The sequence below is a fragment of the Eschrichtius robustus genome, chromosome 2 (assembly GCF_028021215.1).
Source record: "Eschrichtius robustus isolate mEscRob2 chromosome 2, mEscRob2.pri, whole genome shotgun sequence".
Taxonomy (NCBI): domain Eukaryota; kingdom Metazoa; phylum Chordata; class Mammalia; order Artiodactyla; family Eschrichtiidae; genus Eschrichtius; species Eschrichtius robustus.
The window spans coordinates 164637078-164654267 of record NC_090825.1 but is presented as its reverse complement, the minus strand read 5'-3'; the positions used below and the strand labels follow the sequence as shown (position 1 = coordinate 164654267).

The window sequence follows — 17190 nt, the reverse complement described above, 5'->3', positions numbered from 1 at the left end:
TTGTTGTGTCCCTAGAAATTCCTCGAATGCGGCTGTTAACTTTTCCAGGCTTTGTCAACTCAGTTAAGGAGTTTGATGCTGGATAATATCTGAGGATTTATCAGGGTGTTAGCTCTGTGCTACTAGAGTAAGTAAATTTTAAAACAAACGAACAGACAGACGGCGCTGGCTTGCTGTCGCCATCGTTGCAGCCCCTTGGGTCTCAACAAGACCGGTAATGCTCCAGAATGGGAGACAAGCCAGTTTGGGAGCAGATTGGATCCAGCTTCACTCAACGTTACTACCAGTTATTTGATAACGACAGAACCCAACGAGGCGCAACTTATATTGACGCGCCATGCCTTACCTGGAAAGGACAGCAGTTTCAGGGGAAAGCTGCCATCGTGGAGAAATTGTCTAGCTTCCATTCCGCAAAATCCAGCACAGCGTCACGGCTCAGCACCATCAGCCCACGCCAGATAGCTGCAGCATCAGCGTGGTTGTAGCCCAGCTCAACGCCAGTGAAGACCCCACCGCGGGGTTCCACCAGATGTTCCTATTAAAGAAGATCAACTGATGCTTGGGTTTGCACCCATGACAGGTTCAGGCTTGCCCTGCACACCTTGGGCTAACGCTCTCCCAGCCAGGCACTCATGCTGTTTCCTCGTCCCTCCTCCTCCCGATACTATTCGCACTCCTCCAGATGCTCCGAATATCATACACGAATGAGCAGGGCCGCGGTGCGAGTGAGCGCAGTACGCTGCTGCTTCTGAGGTATTGTGCATGATGTTTGGACGCTAGACTACTTGCATCTGCCAGGAGAAGTTTGTGCTGTACCAGCGCATGCCTTGGAAAGACAAGTTAATGCAAAAGGTGGTCTTTTTTTTTTTTTTTAAATCTACCGACAAGTTGTTTTAGTAACCCAAAGAAGTGAAGGAGAAAGCTGCTGCCTCGCTGCCCAGATGTACTGATTTGTTCAGATGTTTCAATGCCTCATGATACAATCAAACCACGGAAATTTTCTTAACAAAAACAAACAAACAAACAACCTTTTTAAAGAAATTATACCAAGTAGTTGTGTGGGGGGGGGGTAAAGTCAGATGTTTTTGGAAGTGAGGCTAAGGATAGAAGTAGATGATAACCTTTCAACTAGAATAGATAATGTAAAGAAAGAAAATAGGAACACAAAGTAACATTTACATGATCTACTCTTAAAGTGGGAAATCTGCATCATCCAAGCCACAGGGAAGATAGCTGTGTTCACATCAAGTTGGTTTTAGATGGTACATCTGTCTCATTTGTTCAGTCCCATTAGCCTTCCTCGTGGCAGACCTGGGGGGTCCCTAGGAAGGCTACCAGCATGAGCCAGAGCCAGGGCCCACCTTACAGTTCAGAATTCTGGCTCTTACCATTCAGGATGAGGTTTAGGAGCCAGACCTTTCGCATTTCCAAAGCCCACAACACAGGCTTTAGGATGCTCTTTCTCAGCAAGCTACTACAAGCCAAGAGGTTTTGGTTTCCAGACATTCCACAGATCTGGGAGAGAATTTTTACCTGGCAATGTCTTTCCACAGCCTAATGGTGACTGAGACATACAAGAGCCCCCTTCAGCGACTGGATTCAATCACAGTTATGGGGCAGCCGACTTTCCAGCCTTCAACTCCTGTACTCACTATTAACTGTCTACTTTCTCGCCAAGTCAGTAAGCCAGCAGCCCACACATCTCTCTCCTGGGCTTCCCCAAAATACTAACTGAACTCTAGTACCTGTCAAGATCCCCTTAGCCTAATGAGAACCGTTCATCAACACTCCATTTTGTTAAAAGACCCATAACAGCTTATGATAGTGTTAAAGAAAAATTATTCATGACACTAGTTAAAGCACAATAAGGCTGATCTTGGAGAGGCAGCGGTGACTGGTGGCGTGAAGCGAGATCTTAATTCCCTGACCAAGAATTGAACCTGGGTAGCCTGGATGAAAACCAGGAATCCTAGCCACCACACCCCCTGGCTCTTGCCCCCAGTGAAAAATGCATTTCTCACGGAGGCAAAAACTGTAAAAACAGGTACAGAGTTTATTATTAGAGACATAGCACAACCACAAGTGGGAGAGCAAACAGAGAAAGTTTGTTTAGTTAAGACAGAAGCAAGGCAGAGATGCACACACCGAGAGAAAGGGTGTGGGCGTCCTCCCTAATGAGGAGGAGTGCAGTAAAGTGGTGGTTAAGTCATTTATATAGGCCACTTCTTCCTGGTCTTTGTTTACCTTTGACCAATCATCTGGTTTCTTTTTCCACACCTGACCTGCCTTAGGCCCCTCCCCAACATGCGTGCACAACTTTTTTCCAAGATGGATTACAGCCCAGAGGCCTATGGGACGGCCTTAGCATCACATATTATGGGGTGGTGCCCCCTCCTTTTTGACCTGCAAGGAGCCTTTCTGCGCATGTGCAATGTTTCCCTTGCCCCAAGGATGGAGAAATGTATGACCTCTTGATCTTTTAACAGGGTTTAGTCCCACTCTGTCCCTGCCATAAAAATGTCCAGTGTCTGGTTATTTACCCTATTTCTCTTGCTGGTTTTTATATCGAGGTGCAGATCTCGAAATATAGACAGGAGTCCGGTCATAAATATGTAGTCCTGGAGCCCGTTTGTCTCTTGCTTCAGGCAATGTAAACAGGGGGCTGGTAATGAATGTCTGGCCTGGAGCCCATCTTCTTCTCACCCCAGGAAGTGTGAACAGGAGGCCAGTTGTAAATGTCTAGCCTGGAGCCCATCTATCTCCTGCCTCAAGGCAATCTTTATTCAGGGAACTATTGGGATAGGTGTATGGACCACTGAAACAGGGTTTTGCAACGGGGGAAGAGTGATTGGGCTCAACTCCAGATACAACAAGGAAACGTGGGAATTCATAGCCAGGGAGCAGGGTGGGAGAGTCAGTGGATAGAATATTACTAACGGGAAACATTAGGGGTAAAGGAGCATTCAGGCTAAAGTGACCTGACCTGAGGGCATTCTTGCTGAAGGCAGGCCAGGGTGATCAGATATCACCTGGGGGATGGTGGGGGGATGACGAACCTGATCAGCGATCTCAAGGGTAATCAGAAATCTCTAGGGTGGGGACTTCTGGTTAAACTGACTTAGCAGGATTCTTGCTAAAACTGGACAATGCAGAGCAAGAATGGAAGCCCAAAAGTCAGGTCTAGTTGAAAAATGATCAGGGAAACCTGATGACACTTTGGCTGAGAAGAGAATCTGCCAACAACAGCCCAGCCTTTTTCCTGCAGAATAGAGTAAAGCAGAAATTATCAGAGTGAATCACGGTTTGTGCATCTTTCTCTGGGCTGCAGGCAAAAAAGCATGAGAAACACTGGCCTACAGAGTGAAATCCAAGTTCTTTAGCCTGGTGTATGAGGACCTCTTACCTCATCTGCAGGTTTGTCACACAGTTCCCTCCAAATAGCAAGAGTTTTGCATCACGGTCATTCGTTCACTTATTTCATCTTCATGTTGTAACAGTGAGATTTTCCCGTCTTCCAGAATAAGCCCCACTTGCTCACCCTTGAGCTGGGCTGCTCTGAGTTGATACCCAGTAAATGCTAAATTAAATTAACTCAAAGAAGAGAGAGATTAGGACAGCAGATCTGTTGGCAATTATCTCAATATTCCAGGGAGATGACTTCAACAAAGACAACCAGAATGCCAAAGAGAAGATGGGTGGGGGACTTTGTCTATTTTAACCAGTTAGATCTGGGAGATAACAGGCAGGGAAAAGCTGAAGGTGACAACTTTCATGTTTCATTGAAGGGTCTCAAATTTATCTGTAAGAGACTAGGAACAGGAAACTGGAAATAATAATAAAATAAGCAGAGAAGTAAGACTGCAACAAGTTTCCTAATGCTGCAGGCCAAGTTAGTGGGTGTGTGTGGGTGGGTGTATCCAGACCTGTGTTAATTTCTTAGGGCTGCCATAACAAATTGCACAAACGGGTTAACCTGAAACAACAGGAATTTATTCTCTCACAGTCCTAGAGGCCAGAATGTGAAAACTAGGCATCAGTAAGACCATGCTCTATGGAAGAATCCTTTCTTGCCTTCTCCTAGCTGCTGGTGATTATGAGCAATCCATGGTGTTCCTGGCCTTGTAGACCTACCACTCCCATCTCTGGCTTTGTTGTCACATGGCCTTCGTCCTGTGTGTCTATCTTCACATGGCCTACTTATAAGGACACCCATCATCAGATTTTGGGCTCACTCTAATTCAGTATGACCTTGTTTTAACTTGTTCACAACTGCAAAGACCCTATTTCCAAATAAGGTTAATTTCACAGTAATAAACGATTAGGACTTAGATATACCATGCTGTGGGACACATTTCTACCCATTACAGGACCCTCACTGCCATCCCTATCTGCACATGAAGTAAACTGAGCTTGAGGGAATGGGGCTGAAGGGAGACTGGCAAAATTGGGAGGGCCAGTAGTTAGGGTCAAGAAATTCCTGAAATAGGTCATGCTATGTTTAAAAGATTCAGTGTAAGTACTTGGAGTGTTTGAGGAACAAGGAGTAATTTAGAATTCTTTGTGTCTAGAGCAAAAATGTGTGGTGCCATCCAGGTGTTCAATAGCAGAAAAGCAAACTGAGATACACTGTAATAGGAGGTGTCGAACACTAAAAAGTTTACAAGTTCATGTGCAGCTAATTGAGGAGGAAAAGGGAACTATGGTGCATAAGTACCTGTTAAGTATCTCTGGCTCTGTGCTGGGGTACTTATGTAAAACATTTTGTTTGATCCATGTGAGCCAGGTATTGTATCATCCTATCATGAGTGGAGAAACTTACCCACTGCCTCCTAGAATCTAAGTAGCTTGAATGACCAGGGTTGTTTCCCTCCTAAAAGAGTCAAAGCCTGTCCAGGAGCAAAACTGTGAAAATCAGTGAGGAGAGAGAAAAGAACAGGCAGGAAAGAAGACACACAGTAAAGCAGCTGTGTGTCCACAGGAAATGTGCCTTCACTAAGGTTTTGTAGCAGCTGTGAAATGCCACAATGCACCCGTCTTGGAGTGACTCTTATTTTCTTACCACTGACACCCCAGAGCTGCTTGCTACACTCATCTGTGACTCCACGGCTAAGTTGCCCTCACCTCCTGACAACCCCTGACCCCCCGTTAACCCCACCCCTCCTGAGCCCACCTCTAAATAGCATGCAAAGCAGAAGTGACCCCACTTCCCTGGTACCGTCCTCCTCCTCCTCCAACCTTCAGCTGCAAACAGACCTTAAGAAGACACTTTCCTTCTTCCTTTATCAAGCCTCACTCCAGCATCCTCTATGCCCCCTCCCTCATGGCACCAGTACAATAAATCTGGTTGTTTCAGTTAACTGAATTTGCCAAACTACAGGCTGGTCCCTGGTGGTCTGGATGAGTCAGTATTAACACCCCAATGCTCATGAACAGCCCTCCAAAACTGATGTTTGGTGTTTTGGCTTTGTTTCCTTGACCACAGCATCCACATGTGACTTCGAGGAAAGGGATGGCACCTTTTTCCAGGGAACAAATGGGTCATTTTAGGTGCTTTCATTGGAGCCCTTAAGTAGTTGGTTATGTTGGTCTTTGTGTAGTTCTCAGGCTTTTTGACTTCAGCAAAAGAACAAAATATGAAAATAGATGAGCAGACTTCATGTGACAGCTGGAGGCCTGTACTGTGAAAAAATTAATCAAGCCAAATTCCTTCACTCAGTGGATTCTCACTGAGCCCTTTTTACCAGCCATAGCCTCTGCTGGATATTGGGGACCAGGTCAGAGCCCTGCTGTCCTTGCTTCCTGGAAGCCTGTGAATAAGTCACAGTAATATTCAGCACTATTACTCTTAGAACTGCTAGTCAAGCTACAGTTTATTGAGCATCTACTATGCCCAGAACCATGCTGACCCCTTTACAACAGAGCTTCTCAAAACTGCAAAGAGCTTGGACTTCCCTGGTGGTCCAGTAGTTAAGACTCCGTGCTTCCACTGCAGGGGGCGTAGGTCTGATTCCTGGTCGGGGAACTAAGATCCCACATGCTATGAGGCGTGGCAAAAAAACCCCAAAACTTCAAAGAGCTAGAGAGTCCCTTTGTATCTGGCTAACCATGCAGGCTGTGTTTGGGGCCTGAGGGTTCTATTTCTAATGAGCTCCCAGGTAAGGCAGATGTGGCTGGTCCAGGAACCAGACGGCGATGTGGCACATCTTATACACCTGTATTTGTCATCGGTCCACAAGCATATTCTGTGGAATGATGACCTCCTCCCCAGGGGAAGATGTAATTGCTGCCCTTCCATATGTAGATACTAGGTTTTAGGAAAGCTACACATGGTACTTCATGGTGCACAGTTGACTTTCCATGTTTGGCATAATTTATGGTTTCCTTTCCTACAGCCCATTCACCTTTCCACTCTGCAAGGTGAGCGTGTCATGTCTTCTCCTTCCTGCTCTCACACCTCTACCATCTCCTGCTCCTCCCTGTTAGCCAAGGGCCCCATGGATCAGTCAGGGTTCTCCAGGAAAACAAAACCAATAGGATGTGTGTGTGTGTGTGCGCGCGTGTGTGTGTGCGTGCGTGTGTGTGTGTGTGTGTGTGTAAACCTCAGTCTTTACCCTTAAAGACTGATTGGTTGAGGCCCACCAACATTATGGAGGATAATCTGCTTTACTTAAAGTCTACTAATTTATTTATTTTTAAATTTATTTATTTTTAAATTTATTTATTTATGGCTGCATTGGGTCTTCGTCGCTGCACATGGGCTTTCTCTAGTTGCAGCAAGTGGGGGCTACTCTTCGTTATGGTGCACGGGCTTCTCATTGAGCTGGCTTCTCTTATTGTGGAGCACGGGCTCTACACGCATGGGCTTCAGTAGTTGTGGCACACAGGCTCAGTAGTTGTGGCTCATGGGTTCTAGAGCTCAGGCTCAGTAGTTGTGGCGCACGAGCTTAGTTGCTCTGCAGCATGTGGGATCTTCCCCAGGCCAGGGCTCGAACCCACGTCCCCTGCATTGGCAGGCGGATTCTTAACCACTGCACCAGAAGGGATGTCCCAAAGTCTACTAATTTAAATGTTAATCTCATCAAAAAAATATCTTCACAGCAAATCTAGACTAGTGTTTATCAAATACCTGGGCACACTGACCTTGCCAAGTTGATGCATAAAATAAATCATCACACCCTGTTTCTTATTTTGCCAAAGTGTCTGAGTATTCAGAAGTCCACCATGGACTTCCACTCACCTGCTCCCTGTCAGCCTCAGGGCCCAGAGATCACTTTGCCTTTTCCTCTCCCTTCACTGCTCCCCTTGGCTCCTGCCCGGCCCCTCCTTCTTTTAAGCCACACACTGTAATTCTCCCATCCTTAAGATGGGACCCATGCTCCCTTGGCCACTGCCACTTTTTCTTGCCCAATTGTCTCCACTCCCTCACCTCCTTTCTCTCTCCAAACTACTTCATCCCAGCAGCTCTACTACCTCTGCTCTGCTCAGGGGCCCTCTATACCAGATACTAGGGTCAGTATTCTTATCGGTGTTTTTCCTCATCTAATTTGTTCTTCCAGCAGCACTTATCTTCACGGACTATCCCTCTTTCTTGAAACACATTTGCCTGCCTGGGATTGCAAGGCTCGGCACTGCCCAGATTTCTCTCCAGCTCATAGTGGCTGCTCCTTCTCCTTCCCCTTTCCCCCCTTCCCCCTTTCTTCTTCGCCTCCCCCTCTGGATCTCCCTCCTCTCTTCCTAGTCTCCAAAGCTGGTCCACCCTCCGCAAGGCAGCTTCTCAACCTGCACTTGTCCATCCCAGGGTCTCAATTCCTGCTCCGTGCTGTGACAACAGATTTCCACCTCCAGCCTTGGCTTTCTCCCTGGACAGTCATAACTATTTGTCTTTTGAGCATTTCAGACCCACCAAGTCCAAAACTCATCTTTGTCTCCTAACCCCTTCCCAGAAGCCTGCTTTGCAGTCTCCTAGGCAGACCCTCCAATCACCCAACTGGGGCCAAAACTACAGCCGTTTCTCACTCCTTTGACACCCAGCAGCACACCATGGGGGAAATCACCACTGTTCACCAGCTGATTCTGGAATGGACCATGTCCTGCCTGCACTTCTGTGGCTGCTTCCAACATGGCCTCTGCCTCCTCCATCCAGCTCCAATCTGTTCTGCACAGTGATCACGTAAAATCAAAGTCCCATCAGGCCGTGCCCTCACTTGAAACCCTCTAAGTGTACCACAGTCACTCCATTCCAGCCTCCCATTTCTCCAGGGGGGGAGACAAGCCTCCTGCTTTATGGCCTTTGCACATGCTGTTCCCTCTGCTGGAATGTTCTTTCTGCACACTTCTGTTCAGTTTGCCCTCCACCTGCTCTCTCCTCATATGTTACCTTCTCAGGAAGGTCCTACCTGACTGCCCCAGCAGGATCCTTCTTAGTCTGTTTTATTTTTTTCATGTCATCTATCATCTGATTCCCCTTCCAGCTTCTAAAAGCCAGGATCTTCTGTCCACTATGGTCTCCCCAAGGTTGAAACAAATGGTGGCACACAGCAAGCCTTTCATAAAAATATACACAATCAGCAACATAATATAAACCAAATGAAATGTATACATTAAGTGTGAGATGGCTCGATGGTCCTTGAGCAGCATTGACATTCAGGGTTCTCTTTCTGTTGCTTCACTAGTGGTATCTGTCACAATCCCATCTCGTGTCAAGGAAAACTCCTTCCCATGGCCTCCAGTTGCCTCCCCACCTCCACCCTGAGCTGACACCCCGCTGCACTGGCTCACTGGCTGCCTCACTGTGCTTCCACAACTTTAAGGCCTTTGCTCTCATGGTGGCTTCCACCTGGGACCCTGATCTCACCCAGGCTTGGGCTTGATCAACTCCCTCATCTCAGCTGTCACACTCACAACGGAACCTGCCCTGACCTCTTCTTTAATACTGTGACTGTCACCAGCTCATCCCCAGCACCCCTGTTACCTGACGCCGCTCCACTTTCTTTTTCCTCTGCAGCATGGATCAAACATAGCAGATCACGTTATTGATTTTCCTAACTGCCCGCCCTGCCCCTCTCACCCATCCCCTCAGCCAATTGTGTTCACAGATGCACCCTGAGAACCTGGAATGGAGCCTAGCATAATGAATGCCTGGTAGGTACTCAGTACACATTTGTTGAATGATCGAATGGCCCCGCACATTTAACGAGGTAGACAGCATCATCCTTTTTCTAGATGAGGAAACTGAGGTGCAGAAAGGTTAAGTATACCCGAGATCACCTGGTTAGGAATTGATGAGGCAGGTTTTAACCCAGGTGCTCTGACTCATAAATGCCAAATAAGCACAAAGCTTCAAACAGATAACCGTGTACAGGGAGGTGTCAGGTCAGGGGAAGGAACTGGACAGGGCAGGGAGGATTGATCTGATGCTGTGTGCTAGGAATTTCTGGGCCCTGCATTTTATCTGCTTTACGACTGCAGTGGGCAGAACTGTGAGCACAAATTCCCAACACTCAACAGGTAGTTCCCCGCCCAGTCACAGGGTTGGGAACCCAGGCAGAGGATCTGGACTTTTAGAGCAGGCTGCGCTATTTGCCAAAGTACCTTAGTCGGACCTGCCTTGGCGAATGCTTGGTTCTTCCCCAGCTTCTCCTCCAGGCCATGGTGCCTGGCTGGTGCTCCTGAGAAGGGGGTGCACATGAACCCTGTTAACGCCGAGTCCAGTTAAGTCTGAAGGGGGTGGTTCCCACTTGTATATGCAGGTTCCAGGTAAGAACTCTGGGTGGCCCTGCCTGCATCTGGCTGTATTTGGGGGAACAATCACTGTTCACAAAAATGAGCTTTACTCCTTTGCTTTGATCCGTCTCCTGCAAAAGTCACAGAATCCAAGCATACGGCAAATGGTGACTCCCAGTAACTCCCCTACTCGGGAGTGATTATTCATAATGGAAAGGAAGAAACAAAAGGCTCCCAAGTCCAAGGAATAAGGAAAGCAACACTGCTAAGAAATCCCGTTCCTCAGTCCATCCACCTCTTTCCCACCTGCTCAACCAGGCCACTTTCTTTCAGGGAACTGGTATTGTCCTACTTGATCTGAGAAAAGTCATTTATCTGCAGTAGTGTATCACCTCTAGTAGATGTAGACATTTCTTTGCCTTCTTCCGTGGGAGAGTCCAACTTCAGTGCCAGGCAGATGAAGAAAGAGAAGGGTTGGTAGGAATCAGGCCTGCTCAGGGGCCCGGTACATGCTTGCTCCCAAACCCAAGAACCTGGAAGATTAAGGATGACCCCAGGAAGACCCCTCTGAGCCTTTGAGCTATGTTCAGCATAGGGCAGTGGCAAGGAGCCCTATCTAGAGGTCCAGAGGCCCTAATTCTTCTTGCCCCTCACGGCCCCTTTACTTCAAGTCAAAGTCCCTTAACCTGTCCCTCGGCCTCAGTGTGAACAGCTAGTTACACCCTACACTTAAGGGAGCAATAAGCACTCCGACCACCCACTAGGGGCCGGGATTGACCAAAGTCCCCCTGCGCACTCCCCAGAGCTGTCCTGATGCTCAGAAGGGATGTGTAACGGCAGCTGTGAAAGTCCGCAAACCCCCCAGAAGCCGGAGCTGACACCTTGGGCATCCGATAGAGACGAACCGGGGAGGTGAGTCTTACTTTCTCCAGTCCTCCTCGCTTCTTCAGCGGCCGCGGGCCGGACCTAGAGGAGGGGTTTTGGCTGGAAGGGGGTTGGGCCTGCCAGGGCGCGGGGTGCGGGGTGGTCACACCGGGATTCTGAAATGTAGCGGTCCACTGTGCGCGGGCGGCAGCCTTCTTCCTCCGCTCCCCCTCCCAATTCCAGCATTCAGCCTCGGCTCCAGGATCGTCCCTTCCGGGCGTCCCCAAGCCCGGAGTGTGGGAGTCCGAAGGGGCAGAACAGCGAAGAGAGGAGCCCCCAGGCCAACCTTCCCACACCGGCGGCCGTCCACGGCAGGGCGCACCCGCGCGAGCCCTCCTGCTGACCGTGTTCTCTGCCCCTCCGCTCTGCCACCCGCCTCCAGGCGCGGTCCCAGCTGAGCCTTCGACGCCCCGGCCTCCCGCCCCGCCTCGACGCGCGCCCCCCGCGCGAGCCCGCGGGGAGGCAGGGCAGAGGCGGTGTGGTTGACCCACAAAGCCCCCGGCCGAGCTCCTAGGCCGGGGCGCGAGCGGAGCGGGGCGTGGCAGGGCGGGGCGCGCCGGCCGGGCCGGGCCGGGCCGGGCCGGGGGTGTCGGATGTCACCCCCAGCGCACACCTCGGCCGGGGGGCGGAGGAGCGAACCACTGAGATGCGGAGACCTCCCCGGTCCTAGAGCGGAGCAGGAAGTGTCCCAGGGGAGGGAGCCGGAGGGCTTCGGCCTTTCCTTTCCTCCGCGTCCGGCGGGCTCCGGAGGCGGTCAGGCCTGCACGGCCCGCCAACTGGGACGCGGCGCGGCGGTGAGTGCGGCCCAGGCGGCCCAGGCTTCTGTGGCCCGCGCGCCCTGCCTCGCTTCCAGGATCCGTGCGGTGAGTCTCCGGGGAGGGGGATAAGACAACACAAATGTTGTTTTTCAGGCGCCTCCATTTGCTACCATTTCTTCCCTCCTAAGCGGAGCCGTGGTTTTCTGGATGAGCAGGAGACGGGGGCTCGGCTAGCCAGGGACAGAGTGGCCTCTGCAGAGAACCCGCCTCAGGAAGCACACCCGGGGGACCGGGCTGGAAGGATGAGGAGCTGCTGCCGCAGACTTCCGCCGCAGGAGGGATTTGAGTTAGACACAGGGAAGGAGTTCCAGGCTGTGAGGTGAGGAGCCGGGAACTGGTTAAAGAGGAGGTGGATGTGTGTATGTGTGGGGAGGGAAAGGGAGAGAGGGAAAAGGGAGAGAGATCCGGAGCGAGGAAAAGCTTGCCCTTTTTCCTGGCATAAAATGCCCATCCCCTCCTCTTTCTGCTGATGCAGCTCTGTTCCTCCGCCTAGAGCTTCTTTAAGCATGCCCCGCCCCCCTGTGGGATCCTCTTGGGACCAGCGTTAATTCATTCATCACACATCATTTCTGAGCCTCCTATGTGCCAGGTGCTAGGGTGACAGGAACACGGCTGTCTGGTTAGGGATGATGGGCAGAGCCTAGAGCCAGATGCCCCAGAGCGGGCATCTGAGTACTGACTGAGGGTGGGGCACAGGTTGGGTGCAGACCTGAGGAACCTAGAGGCCCTGCAGGTGTGTGATGGCTGAGTTCATGGAACGTGGCAAGTGAGTAAGGCTGAGATTGGGTGTCAGATGCAGGAGCAGACACTGGAGGAAATCCGGAGGCGGGGCAAGCTGTAGTGTGTCCAGCCAGATACCCTCAGAGTCCTTTTATGCCAGTCTGTATTTGTTTTTATGTTGGAAAGCAAAGAGGTATAGAGATTTGGGGTTTTCTGATTGCCATTCAGTGGCTTTGTTGTTCTTCTGTGAAGAACACTTGTCTTCCTGTGAAATGGGACTGAGGCCTGCGTTTTGCATGGAACCCTTGGGGGGTGGGGACACTGAGCTGTTGAGATTAAGGTGCTGGCATGCTGGGGAGCCTCATAAACCCGGTCAGGAGGGCAAATAACCATGTCCAAGGATCTCAGAGGCCTTATGGTGGCTGGGGGAGGACTGTGTGCGACCCCATGTGCCATTCATTTTCCCTGGGTCCCATAGTTTTGAGTAGTGGCCGCTACTCTCTGATGTCGCTCTGTATGTGTTCACTGGGGAGGTGGAGGGGCCCCTGAGCCCCACCCGGCAGATGTGGAGGCTGTGCCCTGAGTGCCCAACCTCTGTTCTGCCTGAGAAAGGTCTGTGAGGTGTGTGCGGTTTTCTTCATTGTGGTTTGAAGAGAAGAGAAGGCAAGATGGGTGGAGGCCAGGTGGAAGGTCCAGACATCGTTAAATATATGCTAAAGTTTACTATTCAGACTAGTGAGTTGGGTGGAGGTTCATCTGAAAGCCCTTATGTTTTTAATTACATAATGTTATTTTTCTGTAAGAAACTCAGGATGTGGCTGCCTCTTTTGACTTTCTCCATCTCTTGTCTGGGGATCTTCTAGGCTATCTGCTTTATTCCCTGCTTCCCAGTGCATATTCCACTGAGCAAGGCCGATTCTCAGTCTGTGTTGGTCTAACACTGATCGTCAGACCTAGCCACCAGCAGGATGAATTTCCTGGATCAGCTTTGAAGACTTTTCCTGTGCATGTCTGTCTTTGTCCTTCTAGCTCATTTTGTAAAGGTCTCAAGGGCAAAGACGGTGACTTTGGCTCTGAAGCCTCAAGATAGCGGCCTTCTCAGCTCGTCCATTTCAGGTCCTTTCCAGGAGGACCTGGACACCGAAGGTACCACAGAGCGTTAATTAATTACATCTCTCTCCTGCATGCCGCCCTGTTGGTCTCCTGGGATGCTTGGAACGCCAGTGCCACGTTGAAATGCCACTGATTTTCTCCTGGACTCCCTGCCTTGTTTGTCCAGTCACCCAGTTAGGGGAATCACAAAATGATGCTTTTGGGAATGGGGTCATTCCTTCTCTCCCTTTGTGTAAGGATCATCCACACTGACACTTCTCACATGTCCCAGGGCTTCTCCCAAGGGCTGGTCTCTGTGGGCTTTTTCACTTTTCCCATCACCGCCCCCACAAAACTACTGCAGGAGACCAGAACATTGAAGCCAGTGATTTCTGTTTGGAAATAGGGTCGTCTTCTGCTGCTGACCCCCATCAAATCCCATCATGCCCACAGCCCTGTGCCCCCGAGTCTTGGCTCCGAAGGAAAGTGAGGAGCCCAGGAAAATGAGGAGCCCACCGGGAGAGAACCCTAGCCCCCAGGGTGAGCTTCCCAGCCCCGAGTCCTCCCGCCGCCTCTTCCGACGTTTCTGCTACCAGGAGGCGGCGGGCCCCCGGGAGGCCCTGCACCGCCTCTGGGACCTGTGCCGGGGCTGGCTGCGGCCTGAAAGGCACACCAAGGAGCAAATTCTGGAGCTGCTGGTGCTGGAGCAGTTTCTGGCCATCCTGCCCCGGGAGATCCAGGGCTGGGTGCGGGCCCAGGAACCTGAGAGTGGCGATCAGGCTGTGGCTGCTGTGGAGGCACTGGAACGAGAGCCGGGGAGACCCTGGCAATGGGTGAGCAGAGGGGACTGGGCTGGGCTGGCTGGGAGGATGGGAAGGGAGAGGGAGAGAGTGGGGCTGGGCAGCAGGTGTGGAAAGGGTGGCCACCTTGTGCTTTGATGGTTTGGTGGGGTCACACGTCCCCTGGCCAGGGATGAGGAATTCCATCTAGAGCTATGTGCTTCGGTTATGCCCACATTGAAGTTTGGTTTCCTAAAAAAGCAGATTCCATTCCCTAAAGGCCCTAATTGGTGGCATGGTTATGTTACCCCCCTTTATAGCCCTGTACAAGGCTGGGACTGAGCTTCTAGTGGTAGAGTCAACAGTCAGCAGGCCCAGGGAGGGAGGGGTTTGCCCAGTCCCTGGCACAGTTGCTGGTCCTCATCTGGCCAGGGACCTCTCCACCGAGCTCTGAAAAGCCCTCTCTGGGATTGCAGCTCAAGCACTGTGAAGACCCCGTGGTGATTGACGATGGGGACAGCCCTCCAGACCAGGAGCAGGAGCGGCTGCCAGCAGAACCCCAGAGTGACCTTGCAAAGAGCCAGGACGCCCAGCCCATGGCCCTGGCTCAGGGCCCCGGGCTTCCAAGCAGACTCTCGGGCCAGCTCAGCGGGGACCCAGGTAGGGAGCCCAAGGGAGTGGGGAAGGGGTATTTGTACCTAGTCCTGTGCACTTGGGAGTAGCTCTTGACATTTTTAGTTCTCTCCTTCCCCCTAAGTAGCCTGGAACCATTTTCAGCGTCTGGTTCTTCCCTAGAGCAATTCAATCAGAATCTCATGAGAGTATCCTCTTCATGGGTGCCAGGTCTGCCCAGAGGGACCTCTACTATGGGTAGGTGTTTTTGAGGCTGCATCATCTTGTCTCTTTGAGGGCGCACCTCTGGGCTTTGCTGGTCCGGGGACAGCTGGGCACCGTTGCTTTCCCACTAGGGCCTGTGTGGGGAGCTGAGCATGGCCATGTCCTCTTGTCTCTCTGAACCTCTCTTTCCCCAGCCAAACAACTTCTGCTCTCAGGATTGTTATAATATTGCAAAGAAATATAAAAATGCTTCCTAGGGGATAGGGTGATATCTTCAGGACTTCGAGCATGGATGTTGGCTAGACATGTCTGAATATCTGTACAAAGTGCACTAATGGCCACAGGCAGGTGGCTTTGGCAGCAGATACACTTGGCTTTGAATCCTCCAGGTATGACCCCCGGGGCATGCTTCTAAACTCTGCAAGCCTCAGTTTCCTGGTCTGTCCAGTGGAGATAATCCCAATAAAGTGAGTCACATGAAATTTTGGTTTCCCAGTACATATAAAATTTGTGTTTACACTGTAGTCTATTAAGTGTCCATTATGTCCATAAGCATTATGTCTGAAAAATCAATGTACATACTTTAATTGAAAATATTTTATTGCTGACTATCACATGAGCCTTCAGCACGATGAGATCTTTTTGCTGGTGAAGGGTCTCGCCTCCATGCTGATGGCTGCTGACTGATCAGGGTGGTGGTTGCTGAAGGTTGGGGTGACTGGCAATTTTTTAAAATAAGACCACAATGAAGTTTGCCTCATTGATTGAATCGTTCCTTTCACGAACAATTTCTCTGTAGCACGTAATGCTGTTTTATAGCATTTTACCCACGGAACTTCTTTCCTTTTAAAATTGGAGTCAGTCCTCTGAAACTCTGCCATTGCTTTATCAACTAAGTTCATATAATATTCTGAATCCTTTGTTGTCATTTCAGTAGTCTTCACAGCTTCTTCACCAGGAGTAGATTCCATCTCAAGAAACCACTTTCTTTACTCATCCATAAGAAGCAACTCCTCATCCATTCAAGTTTTATCATGAGATTGTCGCAATTCAGTCACATCTTCAAGCTCCACTTCCAATTCTGGTTCTCTTTGCTGCTTCCACCACATCTGCAGTTTCTTCCTCCACTCAAGTCTTGAACCTCTCAAAGTTATCCATGAGGATTGGTATCACCTTCTTTCAAACTTCTGTTAATGTTGATATTTTGATCTCTTCCCATGAATGTTCTTTCTTTTTTTCTTTTTTATCTGGCTGTGCCACGCAGCTTGTGGGATCTTAGTTCCCCAACCAGAGATTGAACCTGGGCCCTGGCAGTGAAAGCACCGAGTCCTAACCAGTGGACTGCCAGGGAATTCCCGTGAATGTTCTTACTGGCATCTAGAACGGTGAATCCTTTCCAGGAGATTTTCAGTTTTCTTTGTCCAGATCCATCAGAAGAATCACTGTGTATGGCAGCTGTTGCCATGTGAAATGTATGTCTTAAATGATAAGACTTGAAATTTGAAACTACTCTTTGAACTATGGGCTTCAGAATGGATGTTATGTTAGCAGGCATGAAAACAATGTTAATCTCGTACATCTCATCAGGGAGCTCTTGGGTGACTAGTCAAAAAGCAGTACTATTTTGAAAGGAATCTTTTTTTCTGAGCAGTAGATCCCAACAGTGGGCTTAAAATATTCAGTAAACCATGTTGTAACCAGATGTGCTGTCATCTAGGCTTTGTTCCATTTATAGAGCACAGGCAGAGTAGATTTAGCATAATTCTTAAGGGAAGTTTTAGGAGTTTTGGAAATGTAAATGAGCACTGGTTTCAACTTACAGTCACCAAATGCATTAGCACCTAACAAGAGGGTCAGCCTGACCTTTGAAGCTTTGAAGCCAGGCATTGCCTTCTCTCTAGCAATGATAGTCCTAGGTGGTACCTTCTTCCAATATAAGGCTATTTTGTCTAAACTGAAAGTCTGTTGTGCAGTGTAGCCACCTTCATTTAATGATCTTGGCTAAATCTTCTGGATGACTGGCTGCTTTACCTTGGACTTTTATGTTATGGAGACCGGCTTTTTCCCTTAAACCTCGTGAACCAACCTCTGCTAGCTTCAAACTTTTCTTTTGCAGCTTCCTCACCTCTCTCAGCCTTAATAGGTGGAAGAGAACTAGGGCCTTGTTCTGGATTAGGTTTTCGCTTAAGGGAATGTTGTGGCTGGTTTGATCTCTCCAGACCACTAAAACTTTCACCATATCAGCAATAAGGCTGTTTCGCTTTCTTGTGTGTTCATTGGAGTAGCACTTTTAATTT

The 17190-nt window shown here is 49.7% G+C and overlaps 1 protein-coding gene and 1 pseudogene across 2 annotated transcripts in view; both read left to right on the top strand.

The window, feature by feature from the left end:
* Positions 1 to 227: 227 nt before the first annotated feature.
* LOC137758704 (nuclear transport factor 2 pseudogene) lies at positions 228 to 611 on the top strand (annotated as a pseudogene).
* A 10616-nt stretch (positions 612 to 11227) lies between these two features.
* Positions 11228 to 17190, top strand: part of ZNF496 (zinc finger protein 496) — a 38715-nt gene continuing 32752 nt past the window's right edge. For both annotated transcript variants that reach the window (XM_068536621.1, XM_068536620.1), the window contains exons 1-5: positions 11228 to 11441; positions 11559 to 11784; positions 13215 to 13331; positions 13684 to 14110; positions 14533 to 14716. In XM_068536621.1, the coding sequence (XP_068392722.1) occupies positions 13721 to 14110; positions 14533 to 14716 (574 nt within the window). In that variant the 5' untranslated portion in view covers positions 11228 to 11441; positions 11559 to 11784; positions 13215 to 13331; positions 13684 to 13720. The remainder of the gene's footprint in view (positions 11442 to 11558; positions 11785 to 13214; positions 13332 to 13683; positions 14111 to 14532; positions 14717 to 17190) is intronic.